At 37.3% G+C, this 22,322-nt stretch overlaps 1 protein-coding gene across 5 annotated transcripts in view; it reads right to left on the bottom strand.

The window, feature by feature from the left end:
• Positions 1-22,322, bottom strand: part of LOC106876563 (diacylglycerol kinase theta) — a 158,920-nt gene that overhangs the window by 106,697 nt on the left and 29,901 nt on the right. The window contains exon 2 of one of the 5 annotated variants that reach the window (XM_089359025.1): positions 1,969-2,103. The exons of the other annotated variants lie outside the window; for them this stretch is intronic. Coding sequence (XP_089215151.1) covers positions 1,969-2,065 — 97 coding nt within the window. The 5' untranslated portion in view covers positions 2,066-2,103. The remainder of the gene's footprint in view (positions 1-1,968; positions 2,104-22,322) is intronic. 5 annotated transcript variants of the gene reach the window in all.

Genomic DNA, 22,322 nt, shown 5'->3' with positions numbered 1-22,322 from the left:
ATTTAAAATGCTAAATGAGTAAGATTGCATTTATATGGAGAGGAATTTATGTAAAATATGCGATGGATCCACAAGTATGATCTTTTGCAATTATTTTGGAGCAGCCAGGAATTTGGTCAACATATTTGTTTGCTCCTTTTGGTATCATTCCAAGTGCTCCAATAACAATACTTAATGTTGTTGCTTTGTGATGCCACATTCTTCTGATTTTTATTTCCAAGTCCTTGTATTTGCTCAATTTCTTAAACATTTTCAGAGATGTGCTGGGGCTGCAACATCCATCAAAAATCTTTTCAGCATGATTTTTCACAATTGATATCTGGTCAGGTAACCTAAATTCTCAGTCAGTCTCCTACAGTTATTATTATAATTATTATTATGTGGTGAGGTAGAACAAAAGTAAAACCATGAACCTGTCCTATGCTAATAAGGTTTCAAAGGTGTGCAAATTCTGACATTTAGATTGGTTCAGTGATTAGAGTGATTAGCCAGTAATAAAAATCCTTACCGTCTCTGCTAAAGTAATATTATTAGAGCAGTGAATTTGCCTCTGTCAATCACATACGTAATACTGTAATAGTGTCAGGTGTACAACATTTACAACACTCACCTATCTTATCAAACTTTTTGTTGCCATATTTCTGTTAAAATACACTTTGTTTAAATCAGTTTTGAAAGTAATGAAGAAATTAATAAAATTACTATCGTTTTTAAGCTAATATTTGGAACATAGGTTATTATGAAATAATAAACATTAAAGGAAGAAGTTTGTGTCATAGAACCAGGAGGGGTGGTCTCACGTGGACTGGTATCAAAAGGGTTAATCATATAATCAGTTGAATGTCTATGAAATGGGTTTCAGAGATTTGGGCATTTACATGTTATAGGAGTATTGATGTTTACTGATGGATCTGCTGCTAACTGTTACCTAGGCAACTGTGACTTAGGAAATAGAAGTGGAACCTGCACATCAGTCAGTAAGACTGGGGTAAGAAGAATTAATGCCCCTTGTTCAGGAGCAGGAAAACAAATATCTGCAGTGCTCAGGTTGGAACTTATGACTACACAGTTTAGCGTCACAGATTTTGTGGGAATAAACTAAAAATTAAACTATTAAAAATGAAATAGAATATATAGAATATGTCAGATTAAAATATGACTTGAGGAGCTCAAAGGGTCAGAAAATGAAAGGACAGCAGAACAGAAAGGATTTTAGCAAATTTAACAGGAATACAATAGTTTACTTTTGACCACAGACACGAATTCAAGCATCACTAAATTTGTGTTTTACTTTGTCAACCAAGTAGATTTATGACAGGAAGGAAATGTGTACTTTCCTTGTTTAAACAGATTAAATTGACAAATTGTGTTTATATTATTTGGTGAAATATGAGAAAATAAGGTGAACTTAATAGCTAAGAATGATTGGTAATGTGAGAAGAAAAATCATGGAAAAACTAAATGAAACCTCAAAATGTTCCATCCCTCCATCCACCTTGCTATTCCTAGGTGGATTGTTGGAGTAGAGTCCTCCATAGGGTCCAGTCAGAAGCAACAACCATTATACTATCCAATTGGATTCTCAAGTGTGACCAACTGAGACTACGGATGTTATCCAACCATCTTATTCTTAGTCTTCCCCTAGGTCTCCTGCCAGCTGGTTCAGCTTGGTGAATCTTTCCTGTGAATCTTTCCTGTGATATTCTAGCCACAAGTCTGTAGTATCAGAGCTGTGACCTTTCAATGCAGAGAAGTAGCAGCTCGACTTGGAGAGACTCCGATCTCTGGAGATATATTTCTAGTATTATTATGTTCTGTTAATATTTCAAAATAAGATATTTTCTTAAACCTTTTCTGTTTATAAATCTTTTTAAAAGTAAATTATTTTAAGAATGGAGAAGAAATCCTCACAAATAATTCTCCACTTTATGGATAACAAATTACTAAATACACATTTAGGAGAAATACCTTGTTCATAAGATGATACCTGTAGACTTCTCTTATAATGGCAGAATGGTTTTCCAATGTTAAAATGGAAAAAAACAAACATAATATCCTTTTCCATGTGTAAAAATAAAATCCGTTTTTTTCTGTTTCACTTACCTAGAATGAAAAAAATGTAGAAAATTACATTAATGCAATTTTTCAAAATAAAATCTTGAAGTAATATACATATTTAAGCTGTTAAGAAAATAAATGAATAGGGGGAGCCATCATATGGCAGTTCAACTGGCTAGAAACAGCAGCCAAATGTACATCAAATCAGACCAAACTCCAGCAAACCTAAAGTATCTTGCTTGACGAACAAAAAAAAAAACAAAAAAAAACAAACCTGAAAGATTAAATGGTGAGGATTAAAAAAATTAAAATTACTACATTAATTATAAAATGTTTTGTTTTTGATTTCCGTATTGTGAAACTTAATTTGTCAGTTTTAATTTAAATTAGAGAAATAAAGTTTACAAAATAGTAAAACAATCCCATATAAAATTTTACAAGTCCCCTCTTTCTATGGCAACAAATATATTCCATTTGGTAAATTTGATTTTTGGCACTGTACCCCATCACGAGTTTCCTTAGACACCAACGTTTTTGCTTTGGTAAGGACATGAAAAGAGAAAGAAAACGCATTGAGCTGTCTTTCACTTTCCATCCACAAAAATCAACTCACAAGCCATTGGTTGGCCTGGTGCTAAAGTAGAAGATACTTGCCCAAGGTACCACACAGTGAGACTGAACCTGAAATTATGTGGTTGGGAAACAATCTTCTTAACCACAAAGCTACATCTGTACCTATTAACTTGAGATTTTTTAAAATAATATACACCATACAAATGAACATTTATCTATTCCTTCCACTATGAAAAACAATAGAAGCAGGAGCAACCAGGAAATAAGGTTTATTAACCGCTCACATGGTTCCCTAGATGTAACAATTTGTATTACTTCAGTGTTGTTTAAGGCAGAGCTGCTGCTCAAAGTGGTGGTCTGCGGACCAGTGCCGGTCCGCGAGCCATCAGCTGCCGGTATGCAGCAAGCTTCCAGAATAGAAAGAAACATTATAAAATGTTTATGTAAAATTGTATTATTTGTTTACAAAATAAATATAAGATAAAAACAATTGTCAACTTTTATTATATTCATTATATATATTGTTTCTGGTATAAATTAATATTACTAAGAAATATTACCAGTCCCTGGCAGATTAGGAAAAAAAACTACCGGTACCCCACATCAGATAGTTTGAGAAGCACTGGTTTAAGGTATGTATAAGGTGTGTGACACTACATGGTGGTGTGAAACACGTGACATTGAATATGGCAAATCAGTGGGGTTGGAGGGGAAAAGGTGAAAGTATAGTTTGTTGAATGTGTAATGATATAAATACTAGGTGGAAGTTATCAGCTGACATGGTGCATGAAAGACAGGCTGAGGGCTACGGTACAAAAAGGAGCAACTATGTCGAATCTCAGGATGCTTATAACTTTAAATAAAGTTTCTAAGAGAGACACAAATTAAATATATTTCTAAGAAAATAAGCTATTTCAATTTAATTTGACATTAAATTAAAGAAAGAAATTCAGCCGCTGATCTTGCAATTTGACAGGACCAGTAGACTCGCCTGGTTTCAGGGTAATTAGAAATTAAAGAAAGAAAACCCCACAGAAACTCTGTCAAATGTATTTAATCTGCTTGGATTAACAAAATGTTTTGTTTTATTTAATCACAAGAAATAAGACTGCATCTTTGGATTCCCTTTCACCACAATCAAACAGCTCATTCCATCATCAAAACCCTATAACTTGTTCTGTCATCACAATCCAACAATCCATTCTGTCATCACAAAATAACACATCATTGTGTCATCACAGTCTATGAATTTGTGTGTGTGTGTCGTTTTTCTCCTCCCTTCCATCTACATATGCACTGTTACACACACACACACACACTATTCGGTTCAGTGAAATTGCTGATATGGTCACAGAATGAAACGTTTACCAATCCACCACAGAAATATATTATCAGTACAATCAGGCAAACAAAGTGTCTTTGAAAAATCAATAGAATTTTGTTTTACTCTTTATTCTTATCAGTCTGAGGAGATCTCATCACATGATGAGACTTATTTCTACATTTTATATTGTTTACTCAGAGTAACTCAATACAACAGCTTTACATAGAAGAAAATAATAGTTGTCATATATACCTGTAGGTTAGCATAGTGGTGATATATATATATATATATATATATATCATCATCATCATCATCATCGTTTAACGTCCGCTTTCCATGCTAGCATGGGTTGGACGATTTGACTGAGGACTGGTGAAACCGGATGGCAACACCAGGCTCCAGTCTGATTTGGCAGAGTTTCTACAGCTGGATGCCCTTCCTAACGCCAACCACTCAGAGAGTGTAGTGGGTGCTTTTACGTGTCACCCGCACGAAAACGGCCACGCTCGAAATGGTGTCTTTTATGTGCCACCCGCACAAGCCAGTCCAGGGGCACTGGCAACGATCTCGCTCGAAAATCCTACAGGAGCCAGTCAGGTGGTACTGGCAACGGCCACGCTCAAAATGGTGCATCTCATGTGCCACCCGCACAAGAACCAGTCCAGGGGCACTGGCAACGATCTTACTTGGCTTGCCGGGTCTTCTCACGCACAGCCCATTTCCAAAGGTCTCGGTCCGTAGTCATCGCCTCGGTGAGGCCCAATGTACGAAGGTCTTGCCTCACCACCTCAGCCCAGGTCTTCCTGGGCCTACCTCTTCCACGGGTTCCCTCAACTGTTAGGGTGTGGCACTTTTTCACGCAGCTATCCTCCTCCATTCTCACCACATGTCCATACCAGCGCAATCGTCTCTCTTGCACGCCACAACTGATGCTTCTAATGTTCAGCTTTTCTCTCAAGATACTTACACTCTGACGGGTATTCACATTGACATTACACATCCAACGGAGCATACTGGCTTCATTCCTTGCGAGCTTACGTATGTCCTCAGCAGTTACAGCCCATGTTTCACTGCCATGTAGCATGGTTGTTCGTACGCATGCGTCATACAGTCTGCCTTTTACTCTGAGTGAGAGTCCCTTTGTCGCCAGCAGGGGTAAGAGCTCTCTAAACTTTGCCCAGGCTATTCTTATTCTAGCAGCTACACTTTCAGCGCACCCACCCCCACTACTAACTTGGTCGCCCAGATAGCGGAAGCTATCGACTACCTCTAGTTTTTCACCCTGGAATGAGATAGAAGTTGTTTCCTGTTTGTTTGCAGTCTTTATTGCACCTGAACATCTGCCACAAACAAAAACTAACTTGCTAGTTAACCTGCCTTTGATGTTGCTGCACCTCTTATGTGTCCATAGCTTGCACCGGGTACATCTTATAGAGTTACTACCTACTCCTTTTCTACATACTGAGCAGGGCCATCTACCTGAAGGGGTTTGTGTTTTATCTACCTTCCTACTTATTAGGATTTTGGTTTTAGCTAGGTTGACTCTAAGGCCCTTCAGTTCTAGACCTTGCTTCCACACCTGAAACTTCTCCTCTAGTTCTGATAGTGACTCCGCAATTAGGGCAAGGTCATCAGCATAGAGGAGCTCCCAGGGGCAACCTGTCTTGAACTCCTCTGTGATTGCCTGGAGGACTATGGTAAATAATAGGGGGCTGAGGACGGAACCTTGGTGGACCCCTACCTCTACCCGGAATTCATTGCTGTACTCATTTCCAACCCTCACCTTACTGGCCGCATCTCTGTACATGGCTCGCACAGCTCTCACTAGCCATTCTTCTATCCCAAGTTTCCTCATTGACCACCAGATAAGGGATCGGGGGACCCTGTCAAAGGCTTTCTCCATGTCAACGAAAGCCAGGTACAGAGGTTTATCCTTATATATATATATATATATATATATCAGATATAGGTTGTGCAGTTGAGAAGTTTGCTTCCTAACCACATGATTTTAGGTTCAATCCCTTGGCTAAATGTCTTCATAGCATGAGAACAACTTAAACCTTGTGAGTGAATGTGGAGATGGAAGCTGAAAGAAGTCCACTGTGTGTGTGTGTGTTTTTTTTTTATATTCTTGCTTGTTACAAGCAGTGTTGTTGTCACTTCCTCAGTCAACAAATTGTCCATTTGCTCTGAGCCTTCTAAGATGTGTGAAGTAAGAAATCCCCAGCATGAAAAACAGGTAAGGATTAGTGATAGGAAAGGCATCTGGCTATAAAGCAATGCATCAATAATATATTCATCTAACACATGCTAACATGAAAAGGACGAAAATGAATGAATGATAAATACATTTAAAGGTTGGTTTGTCGTTTGTGACTGTGTTCACAAACAGAGGTGACAGAAGAAATATTCAATAAATAATGTTGAGCACAAATTTAGTACATCCTCCTATGAGGAACCTTTAATCACTCTGTTCCTTATTACAATGACCAATTAAAAGATAGTAGCCTCAAAGACAGACTACATAACATACAAAAACAGTCATGAGGCCAAACAACCCTGAAAGTTTCATCTGAATCTATTCAGTGGTTCTTGAGATATTTTGTCCATGGACAAACAAACGAACATCACTGAAAACAATACTTCTGCCTTCGCTAAGGCAGAAGTAATAATTGTTTATATTAGATGAAAATATTGTTAAAATGTCAATATGGATGCAATATTGCTGATAACAATATTGTAAAATGTTGCTATGATTACATTAAAATACTGTGAATATTGATATTTAATAATAAAATAACCATATCTACATTTAACAATATTGATATTTATCTAAAAATAACCAAAGACCAAGAAGCTAACAAACTTTTCTCAGGGGCATTCAATCCTTTAGCATAAAGATTTTTCTGTCAAATGTGATGTTTTTTATTCACATTGGTTTGAATTAATCATGCATAATCTTGTAGCTTTGAGATTTTAATGATGTGATTGTTTATTTTTAGAATGACATTGTAGGGTAGGTGTGAGAAGCTGGATTTGGCCAATTTCAACATAAAACAAGCAGAATATTTGGTCCCTGGATATGGCTGGTTTAAATGCTAAAGGGTTACAGGATGCCTAGATGAATATTTTCCCAGTGTTTTCAGACCAAGACCAATTAAAGACTGTACAGAAGTTCTACTATTTGGAGGGCTTGCTCTCACAATATCCACAACATGCATAGGGAAAGCAAGCAGTGTCTTCAGTGGCCTGCACTACAGATGCCCATCTGATCCTGGACCACCACAGAATGAAGTTTGCTTTATATCATCAAATAGTTGTTCGAACCAGACTTTTACATAACAGTGAGACCTAGACATGGCTCCATCAACATATGAAAAAGACCCCGACAAGTTCCACGTAAGATTCCTCTGGAATATCTGCAGTGCCTCAAAGAAGGGTAAGGTATCTAATACGACTGCACTTGAATGGTGTGAGATTGAAGGCCCTGAAGATTTCCTTATCAAAGACCAGCTGGGCACAACATACTGTTTGAATGGAGAAAAGCCAAGTACTGAAATTTCTTTTATGGAGCATTAACCAATGGATTACAATCCAAGGGATCAGTGTAAGATGTTTGAAAATGTCTCAAAATCTCACCTTAAAGCATGTAACGTTGCCAATGACAACCGGGCATTGTTAGCACTTCCCTGGTCAAAGAGGCTGTGAAAAGGCTTTGAACACTGCCACATGATATTCACAAAGTGTTCAAAAGGCTTTGAACACTTTGTGAACATCATGTGACCCACTACACCAAAGTTCAAGCCTGATCTCTCACAATGACTCAGCCCTTAAATGTTAGAAGCAGGGTAAAATAACTCCCACCAATTCACTGACCCCTGAATTAGTAATGTAAAAAAATAAAGAAACAACAAAATTGATCAACCTGAAGATATACAGAGGAGATCATGCACACAAAAAAACACAGATTGCATTATTGTAGGTGATGCTCCAGCATAGGCTAAAACAAACCAAAAATGCATGTGTGTGGGGGGAGGAGGGGGATAATGCTACATTTAGTATTCCAACATGGCGTTAGTTACAAGCTACTTGATATTCAAGACTATAAATTGAGGAAAATAAATTGCAGCTATTTAATCCTTGAACAAATTAAGGTTATGAGGGAACATCTGTGTTGCTGTTTAATCTGAGCAAAAAAAAAAAAAAATTTCCTCAACTCCATTTAATTTATTAATGGTTTAGAATGTCATTGACCATATTACAAACTGGGAGTAGGCAGAGTCATGTAGTTAAGAAGTCTGACTGGACAATCATATGGCTCCAAGTTTGATTCCACTGTGAGGCACGGAGCAAACATTATGTCTGTCATAGCTATGGCTTGACTGTAGCCATGTGAGTAAAATTGAGTAGGGAGGCGAAATATATGGCTGCTTGTTGGATGTACCTGTTCTTGGATTGGGAACTTTTTTTTATTTTTCATTAAATGGAAGTTACTCTCAATAAAGTGGCAAGTTGGCAACAATAAACAAACAACCCCATAAAAAAAAGTTTAATAAATCAATAAACCATATTAGAGAAGGAAGATTTAACTTTTGAAGTCCTAAAGACAGATGAAAGAAAAATTTACAGAAAATTATAAAGAATTAAGATATCTTTCTATTTGGAAACCAAAAATAAGAATTTCATTAGAGAGACGTTTAAGGAAAGAAACCACAAGAGCAGATATACTTCTTACAAGAAGGGACAAGAAGAGCAAAAAGATGAGAGTTAATGGAAAGATGAATCATTTGACTAAATAACATCAAGTGGAAGAACAAGAGAAAAAAGTTTGGCAGAACAACCGTCATGGAAGTATTTATAGAATAGAGATAAAGGAACAATGTCCTGGCAGTGATGAGAGAGGTTTTGAAATTTAGCTGCCAAAACAAGACCAACAATGTTAGAAACTCACTTATGAATTTGATTAAGTTGAGAAAGAATGCTAGTGGAGGAATTGGCTACATGGTTCATGGATGCCTTTCAAGTATTAAGCCTCATGGAGGAATGACGAATGACTGAGAAGTTTGGCATTTTGTGGTGCTTAAGAAGAAGACCCGTCAAGTCAAGTAAAATCACAGTCATAGCAGATACTGGTGTCACACAAATGGCACTTGTGCTGGTGGCATGTAAAAGCACCCATTACACTCTCGGAGTGGTTGGCATGTTAGGAAGGGCATCCAGCCATAAAAAGACCATGCTAAATCAGACTGGAGTCTGGTGCAGTCTTCTAGCTTGCCAGCCCTGGTCAAACCGTCCAACCCATGTCAGCAGGGACAATGGATGTTAAATGATGATGTTGATGACAGTCACACCACAAGGCATTAACTAGAATTAGAGCAAAAATATATGCGTTTCATGTAGAATATTCTGTGGCATATTACAGTAAAGCTGAAAGAATTATTAATCTTATATGTAACAGTATCAATATAATCAATCAGTAGGGAGGTGAGCTGGCAGAAACGTTAGCACGCTGGGCGAAATGCTTAGCAGTATTTCATCTGCCGTTACATTCTGAGTTCAAATTCTGCTGAGGTCAACTTTACCTTTCGTCCTTTCAGGGTCGATTAAATAAGTACCAGTTAAACACTGGGTCGATGTAATCGACTGAATCCCTTTGTCTGTCCTTGTTTGTCCCTTCTCGGTTTAGCCCCCTCTGTGGGCAATAAAGAAATATATATAATCAATTATTAGTAGGAATGAGGAACAGCCAAATCCCAAAACCCAGTGACTATTAATTAAAAAAAGAATTTTTTTAATCAGTTTAATTCAAATTTGGATTAAAATTTTCAACAATAAGATTTCATTTGGGATTTTAATTTAAATATAAAACAGATTAAATCCTAATCATTGTAAGGTGAATTGTTATTCACTGAGACGAGAATTAGCCTGGCTATTTACCTCATCGTTAGATATGTATGTGGCATCAATCAGCATCAGGTGTCTTTGTTCTAAGCAAGGACTATGAATGATGTTTACAATTTGCTTTTAGAAACAAAAGTTCCTCATTTGAATCCAACCTGTGAGTGGTGTATATATTGAGCAATAGGACACCTGATGACGACTGAAGAAATGAACAAAGGTGTAAATATATTTATACTTTCGAAATATGACGTAAATAGTCTGAAAATTATCATTTCGATGAACAGATTAATAAGAGTGGGTGTGAATAGGTTGATGTTCAAAAAGGTTTAATAAAACCAAGGGCAAAGAACCACTCTTTATATTACGAAAGCCATGTTGAATGAGGTGAAATGTAATATGAATTTTAAAGAAGATTTTATTAAATATGCCCTAAGAATGTAATTAGATTTATTGAGGGAAAATTAATAACCAATATCATAATAAAAAAAATGAAGTAAATTAGTTTTCTAATGATTTTAAAGAATTTGAGAAAATAAGAATATAACACTTGTTCAACAGACATTTACAGATGCAATGTTTGGACACATCATCAGTGTTGTATCTTGGGAGTCACCTGTTGTTTTGGGTCTAACAACATACACCCTCATCCAGACCATCCTGACCTAGATTGACCAAGGCTGTAGAGGAGATACATGTCCACCTCAATAGAAGACAGAGAGAGAAGATAGTGAAGGTGTGCCATGACGCACCCTCAAAAGTGTAAGGCTTAGTGGTTAGAGTGTTGCACTTGTGATCTTGTAGATGTAGGTTTGATTCCCAGACTGGCATTACATTGTGTTCTTGAGCAAAACACTTCATTTCACATTGTTCCAGTTCACTCAGCTATAAATTAGAGACTCTGAAATGGACTGCCATTCTACTCACTAAACCAGCAGGGTGGCATCATTCAAAAGCTACAACAGTGCAAAGAAGTGCATTGTGATCAGCAGTGTATAACAATATCCAAAAGTTTGGTCAATACAGTGATATATATGAAACTTGTCAATTAACAATTAATTATACACACACACACGAACATATATATGTATATATGTGATAGGGACACAAAATAGCACTACAAGGCATTGTATTATATAGAGTACTGCCAATACAAGAGAGAAACAACACAGCTAGGACACATGGAGCTGCACTTGTTTTGTGTAGTGAATCATACAGTTAAAATAATAAGCCAGACATCATTGACACCTGTGACAAAAGCAACAATTGTCTTCTAATTATAGACATAGAAATACCAAATAACTATACTAAAAAGTTACGGAAAGGTAGCTGTTCAATTATAAACATAGCAATTAAGGAACGTGTTCATCAACATATTTGTAACTGATATGACCGGAGAGATCCACAACTATTTATCTGTAAAGATTGACAGTTTACTTACACAAGGAGATGTAGGCTGTTTTCATTCTATCTTGGGATAGTCATTATGCCAATAAGAAACACACACAGAGGATCTTTTTTATTTCTTTTATTATTATTATTATTATTATTACTCAACTAAGTTGGCAAGTTGAGAGAATCTGAATTTTGACTGTCAGATTTATATATCATCAATTAGATGTTTAATTGTGTTTGTCACCAGATTATATCATCATCATCATCATCATCGTTTAATGTCCGTTTCCCATGCTAGCATGGGTTGGACGGTTTGACTAGGGTCTGGGAAGCCAGGCGGCTGCACCAGGCCCCAGTCTGATCTGGCAGAGTTTCTACAGCTGGATGCCCTTCCTAACGCCAACCACTCCGAGAGTGTAGTGAGTGTTTTTTACATGCCACCAGCACAGGGGCCAGAGGAGCTGGCATCGACAACAATCAGATGGTGCTTTTTACGTGCCACCAGCACGGAAGCCAGTCAAGGCGGCACTGGCATCGACCATGTTCGGATGGTGCTTTTTATGTGCTACTGGCACGGGGGTTGCAACTACAATTTCCATCTGATTTGATTTTGATATTGATGTTGATGTACTTGACTCAATAGGTCTCCTCAAGCACAGCATGTCGCCCTATGATCCAAGGTACTTTTGAGTGGGCTGGTTATGTGACACTGGTGTAGGTTACAGCTGTGTTTCTTATGTGTATATATTTTAGCATTGTGCTATGGAATAAATATTGTTTCCAACATTTGTCTTTTTTGCAGAAAATTCTGTAGAGTATGGATGTGTTACCCACTTAGGTTTCCCTGTCTAGTTTTGTTCTATATTGTGGTTAGTACCTCACAATTGTTCCTCATCATAAGTCAATGGTGAGCTGCTGGTGACAGTGTTCTATGCCCATAGCCAAGTTGAAATCATAAAGTTTATAACTTTCATGTTTGCAACTGAATTTATAAACCATGTTGGTCATTATTCACAGTTTTACATGCTTGTGTTGGTTATTGATAAGAAGGTTCTTAATTTTGGAGGAGTTTTGTTTCTTTTTCGTAATGCATTATTGAAGATAACTTGATGTAATACATTCTATGTTGTTTTATTAGGTTTTTCATGTTCTATTCGATTGTTCATATATATTTGAACCGTATATTTTATATGTAGTTCATGTATTTTTAAAGAAACGCAGCATCTGTTGCATTGCATATGTTTAGCATAAGTGTATATTTGCATCTGCGTTGTCTTTCTGTATTGCATACAGTTTGTGTGTCTGTGCACATGTGTTTGTGCATGTTCATATTTCCCTCACCTTTGCTGGTTCATAGACAATGGCTTCCTGACAGTGTCATTTGCTTGCAGTCCAAGACAAAAGCATGTGCAGGGTTCTTATGTCTTGACATGTTGCACAATCATCGCAAACAAAGGGCTCGATCATCAAGCATCCTTTGTTTCCTGTTCTCCACATAAAAACATGTCTGGATTGACAAATAGACTGGGAGATTATTACTCCATTTGGAAGCAATGGGGGGGGGGGAAACAGAGGGCTTCCAGTCATACAAACTTTGTTCTAATGCATTCTTGCCTGACCCATGCAAGCATGGAAAAGTAGATGTTACAACAATGGTAATGTTTTATAACTTGGTCAAATTAACAAAGAGTGTTCAATCAAATTAATGTTTCTTGGAAGACCAGTAGTTAATATGTATTTGCTTTATTTTGTGGCTTTCTTTATTTAGTGCTTTGTTTGTGGAAGAGAACCTAAATGCTTTTAAAGTAGGGATTTTACCACTGACATTTTCTATTTGTGTGGACATTCACCATCACTAGGCAAAATATATGCCTTTATTTGTCTTTGGTGCAAATGGACGTGATGTATCTTATCTTCTACCTGAAAGATTAAGTCCTGAAATAGAGTCATTGTATTACTAGAGTTTTATTTACATTATTCTGAATGTTGAATTTTAGTACAGTTGTTTTCTAGGTCATCGCTTAATCTTTCAATGTCTACTGGTGTGTTCACTACGAGTATACAGATGCCTCGTATATATTATACATTTCTGCCATGGTAACACTGTTTTTAATTGTTGTCACAAAGAATGCCACAAACACGTGATTGAATGGAGAACCTATGGCTACAACATCTTTTTTGCTCATATAATTTGTCTTGCAGGCATTGAAAGAATACCTAACTTGTATAAGTACCTTAATAGCTTGTGAGCATCATGGGTTGTTCTTATACATGGATGTTTGAATACACTTAATATGATTCCCATTGTTTCTATCACTGGAATGCTAGTAAACAGACTTTATAAATCTAGAATGGAGGAGTTGTCTACTGTGTTGCCTTCTAAAACCTCTGAGAATTCTTCAGATGACTGTATTCCATATCTTTCCAGTAGTTTGATAATGTTATCTAATTGCTTAGTGATCTTGGGTATTGGTGTTATAATTGAGATATGGGTAGAAGGGGGTTGTTTTGTTTGTGTAGATATCTGCTGGAGTGAATTCTTCTTCAGTGTAGGAGGGGAGTAGCTGAACAAGAGGCTTTTAGCTGTGTGCTTATTACTGTAATTAGTTTAACTTTTAATTGGATGACATTATCTTAATTCTAATAATTTTTTGTTGTTGAATAAACTGTTTAGTTTTTGCAAAATATTCATCTTATTCTTGATTACTTTGGTCACTTTTACATTTGATGTCATTACTTTCAAAATCAGAAAGATCTTGGTTACATTTCGTGCTGGGTATTTGTTTATCATTGTATTGCCCATACCTCCACCCATGTTCCCCATTCACTGCATTTCCCTCTGTCCCCATGGACAACTGCTCATGGAGACACAGCTTAAAAAACATTGCTACTAAAACCTTAAATCAAACAGCCCAAGTTGCATTTATAATGCATTCTTGGTATCTTGTTTGATTAATAACTGTTGCATTGTCAGTAAAGATCCCTATTTTCTATCCACACAGTTACTGCACATAAAGAGACAAGGTGTTCACATCTGTCTATAAACTTGAGTGTTGGCTAAAGTCTGTACAGTATAATACAATGAAGTTTACCATCTTTATTAATAATGTTTCATCTATTGAATTATGGTGATATAAATACACCAAGTAGTGTGGAAGAAACACACACACACACACGTATGTATATATATGTATACATTATCATCTTCGTTTAATGTCTGCTTTCCATGCTGGCATGGGTTGGACGGTTTGACTGAGGACTGGAAAGCTGGAGGCTGCACCAGGTTCCAATCTGATTTGGCAAGGTTTCTACAGCTGGATGCCTTTCCTAACGCCAACCATTCCAAGAGTGTAGTGGGTATTTTTATGTGCCACTGGCATAGGAGCCAGTCAGGCAGCACTGGCATTGGCCATGCTCGAATGGTGCTTTTTATGTGCCACCAACATGGGTGCCAGTCAGGCAGCATTGGCAGTGGCCACGTTCAGATGGTGCTTTTTCCATCCAACTGGCACAGGTGTCAGTCAGGCGGCGCAGGCATCGTCCATGTGTGTGTGTGTGTGTGTATGTATCTACATGTATGTGTGTATATATACATATATATATATATATATATATATATATATATATATATATATCATCATCATCATCATCATCATCGTTTAACGTCCGCTTTCCATGCTAGCATGGGTTGGACGATTTGACTGAGGACTGGTGAAACCGGATGGCAACACCAGGCTCCAGTCTGATTTGGCAGAGTTTCTACAGCTGGATGCCCTTCCTAACGCCAACCACTCAGAGAGTGTAGTGGGTGCTTTTACGTGTCACCCGCACGAAAACGGCCACGCTCGAAATGGTGTCTTTTATGTGCCACCCGCACAAGCCAGTCCAGGGGCACTGGCAACGATCTCGCTCGAAAATCCTACAGGAGCCAGTCAGGCGGTACTGGCAACGGCCACGCTCAAAATGGTGCATCTCATGTGCCACCCGCACAAGAACCAGTCCAGGGGCACTGGCAACGATCTTACTTGGCTTGCCGGGTCTTCTCACGCACAGCCCATTTCCAAAGGTCTCGGTCCGTAGTCATCGCCTCGGTGAGGCCCAATGTACGAAGGTCTTGCCTCACCACCTCAGCCCAGGTCTTCCTGGGCCTACCTCTTCCACGGGTTCCCTCAACTGTTAGGGTGTGGCACTTTTTCACGCAGCTATCCTCCTCCATTCTCACCACATGTCCATACCAGCGCAATCGTCTCTCTTGCACGCCACAACTGATGCTTCTAATGTTCAGCTTTTCTCTCAAGATACTTACACTCTGACGGGTATTCACATTGACATTACACATCCAACGGAGCATACTGGCTTCATTCCTTGCGAGCTTACGTATGTCCTCAGCAGTTACAGCCCATGTTTCACTGCCATGTAGCATGGTTGTTCGTACGCATGCGTCATACAGTCTGCCTTTTACTCTGAGTGAGAGTCCCTTTGTCGCCAGCAGGGGTAAGAGCTCTCTAAACTTTGCCCAGGCTATTCTTATTCTAGCAGCTACACTTTCAGCGCACCCACCCCCACTACTAACTTGGTCGCCCAGATAGCGGAAGCTATCGACTACCTCTAGTTTTTCACCCTGGAATGAGATAGAAGTTGTTTCCTGTTTGTTTGCAGTCTTTATTGCACCTGAACATCTGCCACAAACAAAAACTAACTTGCTAGTTAACCTGCCTTTGATGTTGCTGCACCTCTTATGTGTCCATAGCTTGCACCGGGTACATCTTATAGAGTTACTACCTACTCCTTTTCTACATACTGAGCAGGGCCATCTACCTGAAGGGGTTTGTGTTTTATCTACCTTCCTACTTATTAGGATTTTGGTTTTAGCTAGGTTGACTCTAAGGCCCTTCAATTCTAGACCTTGCTTCCACACCTGAAACTTCTCCTCTAGTTCTGATAGTGACTCCGCAATTAGGGCAAGGTCATCAGCATAGAGGAGCTCCCAGGGGCAACCTGTCTTGAACTCCTCTGTGATTGCCTGGAGGACTATGGTAAATAATAGGGGGCTGAGGACGGAACCTTGGTGGACCCCTACCTCTACCCGGAATTCATTGCTGTACTCATTTCCAACCCTCACCTTACTGGCCGCATCTCTGTACATGGCTCGCACAGCTCTCACTAGCCATTCTTCTATCCCAAGTTTCCTCATTGACCACCAGATAAGGGATCGGGGGACCCTGTCAAAGGCTTTCTCCATGTCAACGAAAGCCAGGTACAGAGGTTTATCCTTGGCTAGGTATTTCTCTTGCAACTGTCTCACTAGAAATAAGGCATCAGTAGTGCTTTTACCTGGCACGAACCCAAACTGCATCTCATCTAAATTGATTCGCTCCCTAATTAGTTGGGCTATGACCCTCTCTGTAACTTTCATATATGTATATATATATACATATATACATAATAACAGCATCTCCCTCAAATTACGTGTCTGTCCTGAAAAGAGAACAGATTAGATAATGTATTCCTAGATAACCCAAGCCTGTTAAATGGCAAAACAATCAAATTTTAACACCTTTGACCTCAGGTCTCTCAGTCAGAGCTGACCTGGAGTTAAACAACACAATGGATGTATTTTAATTTTTACATAATCCCTTAGTATATAAATTGGTCATATCAGGACTAAATATTTTACCTATTTTATGTTCAAACTGGCCAGATCCAGTCTTTCACACCTACCCTACAATGTCATTCTAAAAATGAACAACCACTTCATCAAAATCTTGAATTTATGAGATAATTAATGCAGGATTAAGTCAATATAATGTGAATAAGTAAGCATCATGTTTGACAGTAATTAGAATGGTAAAGGGCTAAGATTTAATTAAATTCTTTCCATTTTTAAGAAGCCTAATTTATGGAAAAATACTATGGTATTGAAGTAGGTGCAGATGTGTGGTTAAGGAACTTGCTTCCTAACCACGTGCTTTTTAGGTTTAGTTTAACTGGATGGTAGCTTGGGCAAGTGTCTTTTATGATAGCCTTGGGCTGACCAAAGTAGATTTGCCAGATAGAAGCTGAAAGAAATCTGTTGTGTTATGTTTGTTTGTTTGTTTGTGTATCCATCACATAAGCAATGCAGCTCCCTTCCAGTCTTCTGTGAAAAACATGTGAGACCAATGGGAAAATATTACTTGCCTGGAAACAGGTGAAGGTTGATGAAAGGAAGGGCATCCAGCTGTAGAAAATCTGCCTCTACAAGTTCCATCTGATCCATGCAAGCATTGAAAAGTGGACATTACAACGATGCTCCTGATGACGATGAGGTAGTTATCAACATTTCAAAGTAACCCAGTAACAACAACCAGAAATATTAAGTCAAAGGGTAAAAACAGAATTAGTAAATTCACAGAATTAGTAAATTCCTCATTAGTTCTCCATTGGTGTTCTCTCTTTCATTTATTCTAGAAAAAAATATTTACATCTCCAACTAACTTGTGCAGCTGTATATGTTTATAATTCTCTGTCCAAGAACAACCACGTCTGTTCTGTTATGTTTACATTTTCTTGATGTTCAAATGGGTACATTCCACCAATTTCTTTTGCTTTCGTTAACGTGTATAAGTTCTAATGTATGTATACATGTGAATATGCACCCATGTACATATGAAACTAGGCATATATGTACATGAAAAAGCAAAGAAACACACACACAAACACACATATGGGTAAGTAAATACACACTTGAGTAAACATGTATGCATCTATGTAAGTCAGCATGTATATAAATAACCATGATGTATATAAGCACAGTGTGTATGTAAGTGTGATGTATATGTAAACATGTCTATTAACTATGACGTGTGTGAGAGAGTGTGTGTGTGTGTGTGTGTGTGTGTGTGTGTGTGTGTGTGTGTGTGCGTGTGTGTGTGTGTGTAAGTACACACGTATACATTGTTTGTGTGTGTGTGTATGCATGTTTTGTTTATTGAATTTCTAGTATTTGTTTTGCTAGCCACCAACCCCAGTAAAGCCTTAAAAAAAATTACAGACTTCTGCAATATATTTGATCATTTCTGAAATGATAAACATTAGCTGTTATTGCTAGCAGATCATGTCTCCATGTATAGTTTCGTTTGATGATTATGTTAAAAAGATATTTGTTATGGTTAGTAGGTCTAGTGACCTTGTAGAAACTTGTTTGTTTTGACAAAATATACAGCAAATAAGACAAGAAAATCATGTCTGCTAATTACTTGTTGTTTTGTTTCAGCTGTTATTCCAATGGAATTTTGGTCAGAGATTTCTACAAATTTTAAAATTTGTATGAGCTTTTAGATTTTTTTAACATTTTATAAAAAATTTAGCCTTCCGTACGCACTCCCCAACACTTTCAATAACATCCCACTCACACACACTCTACAACTCTATCAGTAAGATGCCTACCGCCTCCCTCAACAGACCCCACAACTTCTCATCAATGACACAACCATAGCATCCTGCAATAACACCCTTCTCCCCCAGCCTTCATCACGCAAGGGTCATCTGAGGTAAGAAGTAATGTTTGTTGAGCAGGAGAGTGTAATGATTCAGAAAGAACTGAAACCTCGGTTGAGAAGGAGCCTGGACCTTCATGCATCAACCAACCGACTGAGATTTTCCCTTGTTGGAGAGATCTGATGAGAAGAATCATGCACCAACACATTCATAGTTTCTAACTGATATTACATTCTATATATATATATATATATATATATATATATATATATATATATATGAGAACCACACTAAGATGTAGAGCAGTTGATATTATAATGGGGGAGGCTAGTTTATGCGGTTACCCTGGGTTTCTTGCTTATAAGGGGTTTATATCTGGGCTAAAGGGTTAATGCACCCCAATTTCAGCAGGAAAAAATTCTTAGTGCATCTAACATGCCCATGCACCTTTTATAGTATTTATCATTAGAATGATTTCCTTTCACCTTAATCTTATCTAACATAATAATACATAATCAACTGGATTCAGATATGGCCAAATGGTTAAGAAGTTTGCTTTGCAACCATAAGATCCCAAGTTCGATTCCACTGTGTAGCAATCTTGGGAAAATGTATTTTACTACACAGCCTCAGGTCAATAGCCTCACAAATCTTGAGAGTGAAGATGAGCAAATGGAAATTATAAGGAAACCTGCTGAATCAATTGTTCTGGTAATTCAAAACATCCTGACTCATCACATGTTGTGTTATACTGGTTCTGCTTGAGAGTTACATCAAAGGTATGCACATCTGTGGAATACTCAGCCACATACTTGTTAATTTAATGCAGAGATAATTCAGTTAATTGCCTATCATCAAGACTGATGGTGAATTCATCATCATTAAAGAATCAATTGGTGTGAAATTTGTAGTTATATCAATAAAAGAGAAGTTACTCATATTACACACACACACACACACACACATGTATGCATTTTTATTAAGATATTCTTAAAAGAGAAATAGCTAACAAATACCATTAAGTGCTTTCTGTTTAAGATAAAACCAGTGTATTGTAGACCTAAATAGTATTGGGACTGATTCAATAAACAGAAAAATATAAGCAAATATAATTAATTTAAGATGATAATTAGCAAAACACTTATCAGACAATACAAGAGCCATAGAAATGTCACAATGTTATTAATATAATAGCATGGAATAAGCAGTGAAATAACAAAGCCAGCAGTTCAGACCAATATTGCAATCGTTGTCTCTAAAGGCAGCGGACTGGTCATATGGATAGCAGTTTGTTTAATGCCATATCATCTGCTATTAGATTTCAGAGCACTCAAGAGAAATGGTTCTTATTTGATTACATAGATACAGTGTCCTGTTAAATCTCCATTACATGACAGCTTTCTAACTTTCTGGCTCTAATATATGATGTGTGAAAACATTCCAAAAATTTAACAGACTTTTACTTTTAAAAATGTTTCGGTACGAGTTGTATAAATGTTTCATTTAGAAACTAAATCACTTGGTAATTATCCTGAGATTAATTTGTGGTTAAAAAAAAAAAGAATTTTTTTAAGAATTGAAGAAATTCTATTAAAACTAGAATCATTTTGCAGATAACATAAATTACCTGAATTCTCAAAGAGTTGGTATTTAGAGAATAATGAATATGCTTGGCATTTGTATCATTAGAATATTTGGAGAAAAAGGATAAGATAGCTCTGCTTTCAAGTCAAGTTAGCAACTAATTTTACTGAAGAGCCAGATGTATGGAAAAAAACAAACAAAAACCTGCTACATGTATGTAGAAACAAAGAATGCCAACTGTGCTATACATGTGTAAAAATACAGATCACAAATCCTTCTACATGTGTGTGGAAGCTAAAAAGAGAAACAGTACGACATGTTGCACTTGAATGAAGAAGTCACTGACTTCAATCGAAAGAATCATCTTTGTTGGCACAGTTTGTTTACTTTTACGCATGTAGCACAGTTTGTGTCCTTTGCTTTCTCTACATGTTATTTACTTCCACAAGCATGTAGCACAGTTTATGTTCCCTCTAAGTGGAATTTCTTCAGTAATGTACTGAACCATGTACAATATACTTCATGTTTCATGACATCCAGAACAATAGGAGGAAACTAAGCAAGATTCAAGGAAACATGGAAATAAAATGTCTTAGGAACTGCATTGAAGAGGGAAAAAGAAGAGACAGAAAACATTGTAATGAAAATATTCTGGAAATCTTTGCTTTTATAGTTGTAATGATTTTGCTTTATGATAATGAACGGCATGATAAATAACCGATGAAATATGCAACCAAAGTATAAAAGCACATGACATCTTATTAATTATTATCATTTATTATTCATTATTAATTATTATCATTCATTATTGAGTCATTGAAAACTAAATCTTTGAATTCACTAATACCATATTATTGCTGGCAATAATAATATCAATATGATTTATTCCTCTCCAAAACTTTAATTGCAGTAAGGGTGTGTAAGGTAAATCATTCATACCTACTGGAATATAAAGACACTGAGTTAAAGACATCAACTATTTCAATAACAGAGCAAACCATTCTTTCAGCCAAAAACACAACATTTCTAAATAACTTAAAACCAATTTCTAATGAACTGAGGCAATAGGTGTGGCTTTGTGGTTAAGAAGTTTGCTTCCCAACCATATGACTTTGGGTTCAGTTTCAGTGTGGCACCATGGGCAAGCGTCTTCACCATAGTCCTGAGCAGACCATGGACTTGTGAGTGGATTTAGCACGGAGAAATTGAAAGAAGCCTATATATATATATATATATATATATATATAAATGAAAAATGCATTAAATACTACCAAATGTAGATGTAGGAGAGACACAGAAGGACCCTAATTCTTCATCAGTTATCAACCAAAAATACTAATACTCAGTTTCGTACCTTTAATGATAAGACTGAGGACTTCGTATGTTGGCAGCACCCACAAAATCTGCAGAGAATTAGGGCTCAAGCAAACAAGACAAGACAGGGTGGATGTACGAAAGTAAACAAATGTAATTTGAAACAATAGATGAAGATGGAATAAACACAGCCTTTCGGCTATACACGAGTATGATGGGTAACGCCTAGAAGAAATCCTACAGAATGGAGTAGGAAAAATCCAGGCTACATATATTTCACAGTGAGTGGAACCTCAGAAGTGGTAAAGTCCAAGTGAGCTGTATACCACCACCAGCTACTCTTCAGGCCAAGGATATTTTGGTTAGATTAAAGGCTATATTGTTGCAAGGAGGTACATATTGATGCAAAGAGGATTCAATTGGAATGTGTGGAGGGCACATCCAGAGGATTCAATCAGAATGTGTGCCCTCCACACATTCTGATTGAACCTTCTTTGTGTCAATCAAGTTATCCTTGCCCTGAAAAGTAGCCAATGGTATACACCTCGCTTGGACTTTATCACTTCTGATGTTCCACTCGCATTTTTTCTGCTCCACTCCGTAACACTTGTATTCTTTTTCGCACAATCGACAACCCTGGTCGCCTACTGTGGAATATAAAAAGAACTTTTTTGCTCATCGCTCTTTGATAAAGAAA

The sequence above is a fragment of the Octopus bimaculoides genome, chromosome 10 (genome assembly GCF_046866305.1).
Source record: "Octopus bimaculoides isolate indiv1 chromosome 10, ASM4686630v1, whole genome shotgun sequence".
Taxonomy (NCBI): Eukaryota; Metazoa; Mollusca; class Cephalopoda; order Octopoda; family Octopodidae; genus Octopus; species Octopus bimaculoides.
The sequence above is the reverse complement of the archived record's forward strand: the minus strand, read 5'-3'. Positions and strand labels throughout refer to the sequence as shown.